This window comes from Moschus berezovskii, chromosome 7 (genome assembly GCF_049115385.1).
Source record: "Moschus berezovskii isolate FMDL1 chromosome 7, NW_MosBer_1.0, whole genome shotgun sequence".
NCBI lineage: Eukaryota > Metazoa > Chordata > Mammalia > Artiodactyla > Moschidae > Moschus > Moschus berezovskii.
The window spans coordinates 50,822,201-50,837,004 of record NC_142466.1 but is presented as its reverse complement, the minus strand read 5'-3'; the positions used below and the strand labels follow the sequence as shown (position 1 = coordinate 50,837,004).

The 14,804-nt window shown below is 43.3% G+C and overlaps 1 protein-coding gene across 5 annotated transcripts in view; it reads left to right on the top strand.

Annotated features, from left to right (window-relative positions):
• The window catches only part of KANK1 (KN motif and ankyrin repeat domains 1), a 221,831-nt gene that overhangs the window by 202,934 nt on the left and 4,093 nt on the right, over positions 1-14,804 (top strand). For 4 of the 5 annotated variants that reach the window (XM_055428333.2, XM_055428334.2, XM_088837918.1 and 1 more), the window contains 6 exons: positions 2,723-2,914; positions 3,571-3,679; positions 4,850-5,092; positions 6,448-6,535; positions 11,395-11,614; positions 14,179-14,321. In XM_055428333.2, the coding sequence (XP_055284308.2) occupies positions 2,723-2,914; positions 3,571-3,679; positions 4,850-5,092; positions 6,448-6,535; positions 11,395-11,614; positions 14,179-14,321 (995 nt within the window). The remainder of the gene's footprint in view (positions 1-2,722; positions 2,915-3,570; positions 3,680-4,849; positions 5,093-6,447; positions 6,536-11,394; positions 11,615-14,178; positions 14,322-14,804) is intronic. The other variant, XM_055428336.2, reaches the window with a different exon arrangement.

Genomic DNA, 14,804 nt, shown 5'->3' with positions numbered 1-14,804 from the left:
ATTTTTTAAGAATGTTTCAGGAATATATACTGAAATATTTATGAATGAAAGTGATAGGATCTTCACCTTTTGCTTCAGAAGAATCATTGTGAATGGCTGGAGGCAGTATAGATGAAATCAGATAGCTGATCATTATTGAAGCTAGTATGGAAACAGAGGGATTTATTATACTGTTCTCTACTTTTGTGACTGTTTAAGGTTTCATGACAATAAAACTGTTAATGTATTTTCATTTTAAAAGTCATTGTTGGTTCTGGAATGGGGAAGTGCCTAGTGAAAGTGTTTCTCTAGGAAGTGTTTTGGCACTTGAGGATTAACTGTTGAGACTCTTCGGAGGTTACTGTAGTAATTTTGAAGTAATGATGAATGAAGTTGGAAAAGGAGGAATGAAGATAAATGCCCTGCTTTGTTTACTTAAAGCAAAGGCACTGGTTGTTACTGTTGTTTGGTCAATAAGTCATGTCTGACTCTTGTTGACCACATGGACTGCGGCACACCAGGCTTCCCTGTTCTTCACTGTCTCCCCAAGTTTGCTCAAACTCATGTCCATTGAATTGGTGATGCTGTCTTACAATCTCATTCTCTATCACCCTCTTCTCCTTTTGCCTTCAATCTTTCCCAGAATCAGGGTCTTTTCAATGAATCAGCTCTTTGCTTTGGCTAGCCAGAGTATTGGAGCTTCAGCTTCAGCATCAATTCTTCCAATGAATATTCAGGGTTGATTTCCTTTAAGATTGATTAGTTTGATCTCGTTGCTGTCCAAGAGACACTCAAGAGTCTTCTCCAGCACCACAGTTCAAAAGCATCAGTTCTTCAGCCCCCAGCCTTCTTTATAGCCCTACTCTAACATCCATACATGACTACTGGAAAAATCATAGCTTTGGCTGGATGGACCTTTGTCAGTGATGTGATGTCTCTGCTTTTTAATATGCTATCTAGATTTGTCACAGCTTTCTTTCCAAGGAGCAAGCATCTTTTAATTTCATGGCTGCCGTCACCATCCACAGTGATTCTGGAGCCTGAAAAGGCACTGGAGACATTTCTTATTCGCTGTCAGGGGTCACATCAGATCGTGGGACAGTTGAACGTTATTTGAAGGGCTGCATTCAGTACTGTCTGTCCATGCTGAGTTGGGAGATGAATTTGTGAAGAAAGCATCAGAGAGGTCCCAGTGTCTACAGAACTAAAGGAGGAGGCACTGTGCCATTGATGAACAGAATTAGGAAATGTCAGCCACGTTGAAAATTCTGTGTGTGTGTGTGTGTGTGTGTGTGTGCTTAGTCACTTCAGTCATGTCTGACTCTTTGCAACCCTATGGACTGTAGCCCACGAGGCTCTTCTGTCCATGGGATTCTCTAGGCAAGAATACTGGCGTGGGGTGCCATTTCCTCCACTAGGGGATCTTCGAAACCCAGGGATCGAACCTGTGTTTCTTATGTCTCCTGCATTGGCAGGCGGGTACTTTACCACTGGCACCAGCTGGGAAACCCACAAATTCTGTGCTATACCTATATATATATGTTAATTACATAATAATAATTAATTTTTCTGCTTCATCAGTGAACAGATATTAAAGTACCTAACATAGGCAAAAGCAATCTAGAAGATGCAGTGAGAGAAACAAAGTTGATTAAATTAGTTTTGTAGGCCCTTAAAATATTTACAGACAAGAAGGGAGTCTAAGATAGTCACAGGAATCAGCTGGTACCTTGTATTATAGATCTTATGCTGCTGCTGCTAAGTCACTTCAGTCGTGTCCGACTCTGTGTGACCCCATAGACGGAAGCCCACCAGGCTCCCCCGTCCCTGGGATTCTCCAGGCAAGAACACTGGAGTGGGTTGCCATTTCCTTCTCCAATGTGTGAAAGTGGAAAGTGAAAAGTGAAAGTGAAGTCGCTCAGTCGTGTCCGACCCTTAGCGACCCCACGGACTGCAGCCTACCAGGCTCCTCCATCCATGGGATTTTCTAGGCAATAGTAGAGTCTTAAAGATGGGCCTTGAGAATTCAGAGAAAGGAGTGTTAATTTCCAATGGGGAGATGAGGGAAGGCTTGGAAGAGGAAGTAATGGGAGGGTTGGCCATGTGAGGAAGGCTAGGGAAGGAGCAGCACCAGGCAGGAGAGAGTAAACCAAGGCAGGTGTGCTTATAAGAAAAGAGGAGACCCCACTTTCTACACTGGGAGGAGTTCCACCCACTGGGTGTAGTGGGAAATAAACTTGGAGAGGTAAGCTAGTGCCAAGTGGCAGATGTTAGAATATCGCTAAGTATTGATAGTATGAACTATGTTTTCTGAGTGGTAACGAGACTTTTAGGTTTTTTCAAGTTGCATTTGAGCTGGAATCAGGATGGGTTTTGAGCTGAGTGGGAGTTCTCCTCTGTAGCAGTATGGGAGCGGGGTAAATGTGAAGGAAGAGGGACAGTCAGGATGCTACACTGGTGGTCCAGTGTAAGGTGAGGCGGCAGCGCCAGAACAGACAGAACAGAGGCGCTGCGGGGTTAGGAGGACGATCCGGATGCGGTCAAAGGGAAGAGGTCAGAGTCAGCAAGGCCTCGGGGGTTTGATTTTTAGATGGCTTGGGTAGTAGTGCTAATTATGCAGAAGGAAAACACCAGAAAAGTGCTTGAGAAAATGATGAATTGCAAGAATTTTTTAAAAAACCATTTAGCCCATTTTATTTGGTCCTAGCATCACACATTTGTGCCTCCTTCTCCTTCCTCACAGGCAGTAATTTGGAATACACCTGTAAGTGTGGAGGCCTTCAGTCAGGAGGGCCATTAAACTCACAGACATCCCTGCAGGAGGTGGGGACCACGGAAGGGAAGCCCATCGGCAGCCAGGACACGTTCCCCACTCAGGAAAGCATGCTGTCTCCAGTGAACCTGACAGACGATCAGATAGCTGCTGGCCTCTATGGTAACTTTCCTCACTCACAACCCTTCTCAGCATCAGCACAGGACCAAAGTTGTCAGCATTCCAGTCTAATGCCCATGTTTCTTATAAATTGACCTGGAAAAATGATTACACAGTTGTTAGGAAGTAGACCTAGAATATCTCTTAAGATTATCAAAGAAAGCGATGAGGTACCCTTAAGAAAACTCATCTGATGTTGCAAATTACAGAATATTTTAAACAGCATTTCACTGTTTCACAGTCTGGCAGGTATAAATTTTTCTAGGTTTATCTCAACTGCTGTCTTAAAGATGGGCCTTTAAGACATAATAATCCCTATCTTAGTGCCTAGATGGTTTTTGAGGATCAAATGAGATATGACATCACTTCATAAACAGTAAAGCCTGATATAAATGCTAGTTTGTCACTGCTTTTGTTATGTCTGGAAGGACTAATGGATTTTTGTTTTCCATTTAAAGAATGTTATTAATGGAACTTTGAATCATTTTCTTTGCATGCACACAGTTTTCCAATGGATTTTGGACAAGTTTCTCATATATACATGCCAAGATCTCTAGTTACATAAATAAAAAATGAATGTACATAAAGAATACCTATTCACTTACTTATATGGGTATGAATTATATTGATTTTGATCACCATGATTCACTTCTCCACAGTATGTACAAATAATGAAAGTACGCTGAAGTCCATCATGAAGAAGAAAGATGCCAACAAAGATTCAAATGGAGCAAAAAAGAATCTTCAGTTTGTTGGCATTAACGGAGGGTAAGGAAAGATGGAGGTACCAGTGTTGATGTGTGGTCTGTTTCCTTTGCCTCCTGTCTACCTAAGTCCTATTTAAAGGTGCTAGTCTAGGATGCTGCCGCATAGGGTGACAGAAGATTCCCTCCTCACAAAGGTGCATTTGGGCCTCTCTTCTCTGTTCTTGCTCTCTGTAAGGATATTTCGCTCTTGAAAGGATCCCTGATGAAGCTGAGTAATCTACATCCTCTCACCTTGAATGTGAAACAAGTGGTCTTCAAGGAAAGCAGCAGACAGCAGGTTGCCCGCATTGTTGGACAGCCTGTAACTTAGCTGTGGCAGGACCGAGCAGCAAAGACTGAGCATTGCTCCACGAGCCAGGGTGGTCCTCCTCTCCCTCAGAACGGTTGTTGTGCTTGGCTCTCCAGGCTCACACACAGAATAGCAGGGCCTCTTGCCCAAAGAGTAACCTCTCCATGCCGTCAGTTCTTCACTTTCTAAATGGAATGTGTCTTAGTTGTTTTATTCCTTCTCTTGTAATTGGCCCAGGTAAATAAATAGTCAAGCCTGTTTGTCCTCCTACAGTTGAATCAAAGCAGTTAATCCTATTAATCCATACACGGTCTCAATAAGAAACAATAGTGCAGAGTTAGTTGAGATAATATTTATAGTAAAGTGTCCCACAAAGGTTTAACTTAGTGGTGTCTGCTTTCCAAGTCATTAACGTTTTCTTGGGTAATGTGTCCCACAGTTTGGAGAGCGTGTACCAGAGGGACTGTCGGTCACTTACGTAATCTTCTTACCTTGAACAGTGGGAGAGTCAAAGGTACAGAAAAGGAAGAATGAAAGTGGGGAAGAAAAGGGACAGGAAAGATGAACAACCAGAGAATTGGTTTCCATAAAATAAGTTTCCTTTGATTTACACTAAGTCAGAGGTGCTATATATATACATATTGTTTTCTACAAGTGGTTATCTGATACTGCTCAGCAACCTTGGTTATACCTTTTAAGTGAGAACCCATTCAAAACCACCAGATTTCTAAGTAGACCTTACTCCAGACTTCTAAGTGCAGGGTCTGAAAACCTCTGGTGAAATTTCTGGAGTCATTTAGCAGCTTTCCCTTCATAAACATTTCTGTCACTGGGTCTTCATGGGCGCACCTCGCATCTCCTGAACTCCCAATTGCCACCTAGGTATGAAACCACTTCCAGTGATGATTCCAGCTCAGATGAAAGCTCTTCTTCCGAGTCAGATGACGAGTGTGATGTCCCTGAGTATCCTCCCGAGGAAGAGGAGGAGGAAGAGGAGGAGGAAGACACTCGGGGAATGGCGGAAGGCCACCACGCAGTTACTGGGGAAGGTTTCACGTCCACCAGGGTGGAAGCTGAAATGCAGGTTCCAGAATGTGAGCCTGAGAAGGTGGAAATCAGAGAGAGGTGTGGTACATCCTCCCCTCCCCTCCCCCTTTCCACGTTTGGTGTACTTTGGCAGTAGAATTGGCTCGTTGTGCAGATTGTGCAGTTGAATCTTAATAGATAAGTCTTTCCAGTCTCCAACAAAGGGCTAAACTTTGCCTGTTCTTTAGATGTGTACTTCTTGTCCTGATGCTAGTAGATACAAGTGCAGAAGTAATAATCTGCTAGATCTCTTATGGTAGCAAAGAGAAGGGCTTGGTATCTGTTCACCTTTGTTTCTTTAACTGTTTAATATCTAACTTTGTATCTGGAGGCACCATCCACGTAACTCTTAAGCACCACTAAAGCTTCCATTGTTTTAACAACCCCATTTATATTTAAAGGCATATTAGAATTTTTTGTAACCAACATATTTCACATTTTGAAGTTTCAGATTTTACCATTACCCATTTATCCTTACACAGGTGTCCTTACTGATATTATGGGTCCATACTGATACTATATGAGAGGAACAGTTTTTGGCCTCAACCAAAGATCACATTTACTGTAGAGATGATGTGATCAGTCACATGCCCATAGTTTATTGCTCATTGAGTGATTGGGATCACCACAAGAATGGCTTTGGGACTGTCATAAACAGCAGCTGAAATATCAAACACTCTGGTTGGCTAAAACATGTGCTAAAAGTGTAACCAATTTTAAAGACTTAGCAAACATGGAATCGATGCTTATAGAACAGGAGACAGCAGAACAGATGGAAATTTCAGTATGTTTTTTCACCATGTGAAGTATAACTAGAACATTTCAGAAAACTAATTTGGTAAATGAGTATTTAACCTCATTAACACGAGGTAAGTGTCTTTATACTTCAAGTATTTTTAAATGGCTCAATATTTTGATATCTTGGTTTTTTAAAAGCTTTATTGAAGTATACTTTAATCTGACTTTTATGTTTTCGTGTGGGTTAAACAAACCCTTCCTGAGTCACCAGATGTGATTTCAGATGTATGGTTTACTGGTCAGCATAATGGGTGTGTGGTAATTCAGACCTCTTCAACCCCTCAAGAGTAAAAATATGTTTAAGAACTTAGAACCAAAGAAGTGGAAAATCTCCATAATGCCACACAAGCCAAAGTGGTAAAACTGAAAGCTACCCTCATGAAATAAATCCAGAGCTCTGGCTGGAGGCCTTGGCTCTGTGTGTAGCATCCGACCTCAGGTGTCTGGACTTTCCCAGGCAGGCACCTAGCACCACCACAACCTGCTGAGGTTGACTTGAGGCTCCTGGACTTGTAAAGGGTTATAGAGTTTGAGGTAAAAATGCCTTTCCTTCTATAATCAGTCTTGAGCTCTCTTCTATTTTTCCCCCTTTCTAGATATGAATTAAGTGAAAAGATGTTGTCTGCATGCAACTTACTGAAAAATAATATAAATGACCCGAAAGCTTTGACCAGCAAGGATATGGTGAGTCTGACCTACAGACCCTATCTCTAGGCTTCCCCCGGGCTGTTGCTGCCTGCCTCTTTCCCCCCGACTGTTCCTAGCATGTGTGAGCAGAGTGACCATCCTGCTGCCCTGGGTGCCGGGTAACCCTGTGAATGTCTCCCTCAGGCCTGACTTCAGATCTCGCTTCTCCAGCCTGTACTTTTCTTGGGGGCTGAGCATCTGCGAGGCAAATACTTGCATATGGAAAGGAAGGCTAATTGCAGCCATTTGTCATCTTTCTGCGTGTCCGACTGCTTATAGAACCTTGTGATCCAGGGAGCAGAGTCCTGGAATTTTTTTTAAGTTAGCCTGTGTTTTTAAGAGAAACCTATCTGAGCCGAGGTCAGCATTCCTTTCAATTATGAAACTGCGTATTATGCTCTGATGTGGAATGCAGGCAGTCACTATTTTTAAACCTAGAAATAACTGCACTTGTTGGTCTCTCACAGCTTCAGAGATTTAGAAGCATGTGGCAAAGAGGTAGACAGTTGCCTTAAGGAGCATGAGTAGCATAACACAGGACAGATGAATATTTCCATGGCCATGGTGAATCAGATGTTCTTGCCACGTATGTTGCTCTAGGGATGTTTAGATTTGCAGCTTCTTTCATAGGTTAGACCAGCCTTCTGGTAGACACTTGAATTCAGTGCATTGAGAAGGTATAGCATTTCATGTTATTCTAGATAGTAATGTTCATTTGAATCTTTGCTTATTAGTGGAAGATTTAATATGAAGTTTTATGCTAAATAATCAAAGTCTACAGCTGATGAGAAATTTGATTCATAGGTCTCACAAAATTGTAAAGTTATGAAACCAAAATGTTAAGACTGGAAGAGACTTAGGGAATTACCTAATGCTAGAAAAGCAAATAGTTTTCCTCTTATAACGAACCCAATCTGAAGAAAAATTGGCGATGGCTAGCACAGGAGAAGGACGTACATGTGCCCACCAGGACACTCTATCCTGGTCTATCTCGCTTTAACTGAGGCCCTAAAGATTATAAGTAGCTACTAGTTAGTGCTCGGAATGGATGATACCTGTCTTCAGTTCTCATCCCATGGTTTTTTTAATCCCAACTAAATCATATTACCTTGTTATATGGCGTCATTTTCTTTAATTATGCTGTCTTTTCACATCTGTTTAAATTGCTTTAGAAACTTAAATTTATCAGAGCCAGCTGAATCTTGACCTTCAAATATTGTACTGAAAAAGGAGCATAGCAATGATGTTTACAGAAGAAAATACTAAATGCAGTCCCTGACCTAGGGGGACATTTATGTACATGTTGAACTCTTATCAGTATAGACTAAGTGCCTGTCTATACCTTGGTCACAAATAATAAAACCAGGAAAGGTCACTGCAGTGTTTTCCTACTAGGTTTAACTTGAACTTAAAACTGATGCTTTCAGACCCCAGATTTTATAGCTGTTATATACTTTTACTTTTACCTTCCTCATTGTTATTGCTGTTTAGTCACTAAGTCTTGTTTGGACTCTTGTGACCCCATGGACTATAGGCCCCAGGCTCCTCTGTTCTTGGGATTTCCCTGGAGTGGGTTGCCATTTCCTTCTCCAGGGAGTCTTCCTGACCCAGGGATTGAACCTGTGTTTCCTGCATTGGCAGGTGGATTCTTTACCACTGAGCCACCAGGGACTCAACCCATAATACTAGGTTATATGATCCTCAGGGAGGACTTAACATTTCTGGGGTCCCAATTGTCAAGCATGTTCTTAGCACACACTCCAGGATTGGTTCATTTTTTTTTTGCTAATTGAATATTCATTCAGTAAAGACATGTTTAAAGTACTGTGCTATGAAAAGTCCCAAATGTGAATGATCGCAACGCCAGGACCATGTGACCATATCAGGATACTGAATATGTAGCTATAACAGAGTTTGACACCCAGATGACATAATTTCCCTTCCTTTTGTGTGAGGTGTCCAGAGGAATTGAAATCTGAATATGTGAGTGAGCAGAAGAAAAGAAAAATTAGATGACTTGTTTCCTGGTCAGGACCCTTTTCATTCAAGTGACCCAAACTATGAAATGCCAATTTCATGTGTCCACAGCCTAAGGGAAGGCAAGTGGGTCTGATGACCAGATGCAGATGATCCTGATGGAAAAAAAGTAATTTGTTTCAGCAAAAAGTAAATTTGCTTTTTATTCTCTTTCTGTGGTTGAACATTTTTATTTGGGATGTAGTAAGAATCAGGTTGCCTGCATGGTTATGGTCTCCAGCCTAGTGCTGTGGAGATGGATGTTGAAGGAGTTGAAGTTGGACTGGATAGGAAGGAGGCAGCCTAATTGTGTCAAATGATTCCTCCTGTCCTGATTACTATGAAAATCATTTTTAAGGCCAACTTCCCTACATAATATTAATAGTTCAATAATAAATGGACCCTGGCCTAAGTGACTTAACATGTATTACCTCATTTGTCATCACAAACATGGTGAAGGAAAGGTATTTTTATTACCCCCATTTTGCAGATGAGGAAACTGAGGTACAGAGTTAAGTATCTTCCCCAGCTTCGGACAGCTCATCGATAGCAGAGTCAGAATTTGAGCTGCTGCTGCTGCTGCTGCTAAGTCACTTCAGTCGTGTCCAACTCTGTGTGACCCCATAGACAGAAGCCCACCAGGCTCCCCCGTCCCTGGGATTCTCCAGGCAAGAACACTGGAGTGGGTTGCCATTACCTTCTCCAATGTGTGAAAGTGAAGTCGCTCAGTCATGTCCAATCCATAGCGACCCCACAGACTGCAGCCCACCAGGCTCCTCCATCCATGGGATTTTCTAGGCAAGAGTACTGGAGTGGCTTGCCATTGCCTTCTCCGGAAAGGTTCTCTACACTGTACAATTTTTAATACACATCCCACATTCCAGACTTCTCTACTTTCTCCTCTACGCTAACAAGGGAACAAGGGGCCGGTGAGGGAAGGAGGCAGGCAAAACCCTAACCCAGATGAGACAACAAGAGGCCTGAGTGGCCCTGCAGCAAGGTCACCCCTTACCCTTCTTCCTCTGCAGCCAGATGAGGGGCAAGCGCAGGAAGCAGGGGCTAACCGAGCCCAGGGTTAGGTAACCGACAACAGAACCTCTGCACTGCAGGCCCTCAAACACGCAGCCAGCCTCTCTGGTGCATGGCTCCACCCAATTCACTGCTAAGATGAACAAAGAGAGAAGCTACAGCACTATCGTAATACCAAACCACCATTCTAAGTGGACATGACAATCTTGAAACAGAACGGTTCTCTCATCTGAGGGCTTACTAAAGGCTAAGAGACTGCTAGGCGTAATCAGAAAAATTCCCTGAACATGAGGAACTCCTATCTCAGAAAGCTGACTAAAAACACAAATATAATCCAAAGTCTGAAATTACAAAGAGAAGGATAATTCAGGGAGAACAATATATTTTTATGAACAATCAGAAAGAAAACAGAGGGAAAACCAAAAAATCAGTAAGACTCCAAAGGGCTGAAATAAAATGAGCTCAGTTTTTCAAAGAACGTACATGAAATAGAAACAAATAACCGAAGACGAATGTAAAAAACTAGAACAATCTTGCAAGGACCCCAGATAGCCATCACTTTAAGGGACTATGTATTAAAGACGAGATGAGGGCAGATAAGAACAGCAAAAGGTAATACAAGCATTAAGAAAAGTATAAGGGCTTCCCTGGTGGTCCAGAGGTTAAGAATCTGCCTTGCAATGCAAGGGATACCAGTACGATCTCTGGTCAGGGAAGATCCCACGTGCCACTGGGCACCTAAGCCCACGAGCTGCAATTACGGAAGCCGTGCGCCCCAGAACCTGTGCTCCTCAGCAAGAGAAGCCACCACAATGAGCAGCCCCCGAACGGCAGCTAGAGAGTAGCCCCCAATCGTCAGAACCAGAAAAATCCCAGGGGCAGCAACAAAGATAAATAAGTATTTTAGAAAAAGAATAAGGAAACTTGGGATGAAATGCATACATAAAAAATCTTAAATCATGAAACAACTTCTTTTTAAACTGTAAGACCAGAAAAGGAGAAAAGCTCACTGCTTCTTCAGGGCAAACATAGTATTAATGAATGAAGGATGTGTTTTCTTAGGGAAAACATTCTCCGTATTTTTGAAGTTCTCTGCACAGTGTACCACTTTCAGTGTACCCCTTTCAGTGGTACAGGAGAAATGTAATTAAGAAAGAATAATAACAAACATACCGTCATTCAGAATTCACTGAATGAATTCTTTCACATGGAAATAATTACTAATAACAAACATGCGCACTAATTAAGGGGGGCTTCCCAGGTGGCACTAGTGGTAAAGAACCCACCTGCCAGTGCAGGAGACATAAGAGACTCGGATTCAATCCCTGGGTCGGGAAAATCCCCTGGAGGAGGGCAAGGCAACCCACTCCAGTATTCTTGCCTGGAGAACCCCCATGGACAGAGGAGCCTGGCTGTCTGTAGTCCATAGGGTCACAAAGAGTCGGACACGACTAAAGCAACTTTGCACGCACACTAATAAGAATCAGGCATCAACTTAAGAAAGTTCAACAGGCTTTGAAGAAGGGTAAAGTGCTCACAGGGAAATGGGTGCAGTTGAGCATCCTGGTATAATTCTTGCACAATGGTATAGAAATTAGAACACGTGCGTGTGTGCAAATCAGAAGGTATACTTCAGTTTGGAATTTGAGGCTTCTCTGAGGGCTCTGGGTTTTACTAGTTGTTCTTTTGAGACCGGATTCTATCTGCATGTACTTTGACTATAAAAGGCCTGACTTCTTGGGCTTCCAGCTGGGTCTCAGAAAGGTCTATAAATAGAACTACTAATGGCCAACCCCTTGCTGTCTTGGCAGCGGTTCTGTCTGAACACCCTCCAGCACGAGTGGTTCCGCGTGTCCAGCCAGAAGTCAGCCATCCCAGCCATGGTGGGGGACTACATAGCTGCCTTTGAGGCCATCTCCCCAGAAGTCCTGCGTCACGTCATCAACATGGCAGACGGCAACGGCAATACTGCCCTGCATTACAGCGTGTCCCACTCCAACTTCGAGATCGTGAAGATGCTCCTGGATGCGGGTACGCTAGCAGTCCCTTTCTCTCCTCCAACAGACTCAGGTTGTGACTCATTTCGAAGGAGCTAACCAACCCACTCCTCAGTTCTGTGACCCTTCTAAAAACCTTTCCATTGCTTTGCCCCATGAGACAGTAAGAATCTCGTTCTTGAGTCATTCATGGGAGGCTTGAAGCAGATTCCAGATCTGTTTGGAAGGTGCCGTTGAGGATATTCGTGCTGCAGTTCAGCAAGATGTATCCTTGGTAACACACGTGACTCACATTCCTGCCTGAGCTGACTCAGGTAGGCTTGCCAGGTTCATTCTCAAGAGGCAGAACGCTGCTCCTGGGGCCAGAGCCACAGCTTTCCTGTCTGTGTGCTCTCTCTGTGCTTGGGCTGTGACCCCTCTCCAGCCACTTTGCAGAGCTGTGCAGTTACTGACAGTGGGGACCGGGCAGAGCTGCTGCAAAAGATTGCGGTAGAATCATCACTCTTCCCTCCAAAATGCACCCTATTCCTGGGGAATCAGCTTTGAGGAAAGAAAGTGTTATTCTTGTATCTGAACCATAGTAATAAAAACAGTGAAAATGTTTGTTAGTAATTAGAGCTCACCTTTCGAGAATATAGCCAGTAGATATACTAAACATGGAGTGAGGGGGTGTTACATAGAAGGGTCCCCTTGAGAAATAGGGAGCTTTCAACTTTATGTTCAAATGGAACAGCCCTACTATCGATATCTTGAGTCTACAAGTCACTTTATTTCTTTTTGAAATACGTATTTTTACTTCTAATTTGATGGGTACAGAATCCACAGTACCTCAGTCTGATGAATGAGAACGCAGTGTGAACATCTGATTTAGAATATGCAATGCAATTGTCCAGTTTTCCCATTCTGCTTCTTGACCCAACTGTCCCAGTTTTTTTCTGCTTTGTTTTGGGAACATTGGATTAATGCAGAGAAGAGACCAAACAAATACTTTTTCCAAGTTTGATTGTTCCCAGTTTAGGGGCCATGTTAGGATAAAACTGTTTCCAGTTTAAAGGAAGGAATTCCAAGCCTCCTTCCCTTCAGACTTTCCAGACTATAAACAGAGCTGGTGATACTCTCAGTCCAAGTTACTGTTTAAATTGAGAAGTGGATAATATCTGGGAAAGCTAAGAACCAGATTTCAGGATTGCTCCTGAAAGTAACAGTTTAATCTGCCCTTGGAAATTTTGCATGGGCAGAATATTTTGGTAAACTAAATTATTTTAGTTCCATTGTTGCATGGCTTTGGTTAATCACTTTTCTGGATTTACTTCACTTTTTATAATGCTCACCTTTATAGACTGAGTTGTGGCTCCATAAAGAGTGTGAATCTAGGATACTAGCAACATCAGCAAAGAGCCGAATGCCAGAGATAGTAAGGAGCCTTGAAGAGCATGTCTGTTCACCCGCTTCTCCATCAGACGGCTTTTTTCTTTTCTTTTTCCTTTTCTATGTTAAAAAATATTTCTATTGTAAATACCATTATGTCCCTAGTATGCAGTTGTTTAGAACTTAAGAACGTTTGCACCATACAATCTCTTCTCAATCTCAATGACAGAAACACCCTAAGCACTTGAATTGTATCTGGTCTCACATAAAAAAGTATCTTGCCTGCACTCTCCATTCCTTTCATTTTATTAGAAAGTGCTGAAGGAACTTAAGGATGCCTGCAGGATAACTTAAGCCCTGTGTATGTATATATGCTTAGTCATGTCTGACTCTTTGCAACCCTATGAACTGTAGCCTGCCAGGCTCCTCTGTCCATGGACTTTTCCAGGCAAGAATACTGGAGTGGTTTGCCATTTCTTCCTCCAGGGGATCTTCCTGACCCGGGGATTAAACTCTAGCTCCTGTGTCTCCTGCATTGACAGACGGATTCTTTACCACTGAGCCACCTGGGAAGCCTAATTTAGGCCCTGAAGACTTCTTAAGAATTACAGGACTAGAAAAGCTCTGGTTTATTGAGTCTAGGAGTCCCTGACAGTTCGTAAGGGATTTAACTTAAGTTGCTGTCAGACAACAGTTCTTAGAGCTGGGTGTCATGTGACTGGATTCTGATTCAGAGGGTCCCACATGAGAGCATCAAGCTCAGGGTCTCAGAGTGATCAGTGGTTTATGAGCGGGTAACACCATATTCAGTGTTCCTGCATAAGCCTCTACAAATCCTTCTTTCCCTTGTACCTCTGATCACCTTCTTCGCTCCAAAATGGTGATTTTTCTAGACAGAGATTAATGTCTAGATCACACATTATATTGTATTCTTCAAAGCAACCATTACTTTGAGCAGCCTCCCAGACTTCCAGGCTGTTGTAGTTCAGCCGCTATTTACAAACAAGAGGGGCTGTGAGAGCTTGCTGTCATTTCTCATGAACTAGAAAAAAACTTTTTCTTTGGTTTGGTATGAAAACATCTCTCACATTTCCTTCTGACTCACTCTGGGACTTTGACTGCTGGAGGCCATTTCACTGGGCTGTCCCATACTCCACACCTTCAGTTTAGGAGGACAACTGCTGCTGTTAGAAGACTGGCTCTTGCCTCAAGAGACTCATGTTTTTGCAGACGTGTGTAACGTGGATCACCAGAATAAGGCAGGGTACACCCCCATCATGCTGGCAGCCCTCGCTGCCGTGGAAGCAGAGAAGGACATGCAAGTTGTGGAAGAACTCTTCGCCTGTGGGGATGTGAACGCCAAAGCCAGCCAGGTGAGTGCACTTACTTGCAGATTCTGTGCTAGCTGGCATAGCTGTGACGTGCACAAGTGCCCCCGCCACACTCCTAACCACTGAGCACAGTCCATGTGGCTGCCCAGTGGTCCTTAATGACCAAACACACCCGTGAAATGCCCGCTTAACCACACAGTGGAAACTTCTCCCTTCTCTGCCTTGCATTGCATCTGTTTGAAGCCATGTGCACGTGAATTGTGGGTCAGCCTGCCTGTGAGTGACTGGGAGTCCCCACCATCTACCCAGTGGCCACTGCTCCCTGACTGGCTCCAGATCCCAGTGTCTTCCTGCCTGCACAGGGCCCCTCACCCAGATGTGATCGCAATTGACTTGTGACCATCTTCTGAACTTTCCAGCTCCTTGCTATCATGAGATGGATCCTCCAAGCCAAAGGGAAAACTAACTCATGACTTTAGGGTCTTACTTATGATCTCATAGTCACGAGAAGTGAGCTTCTCCATG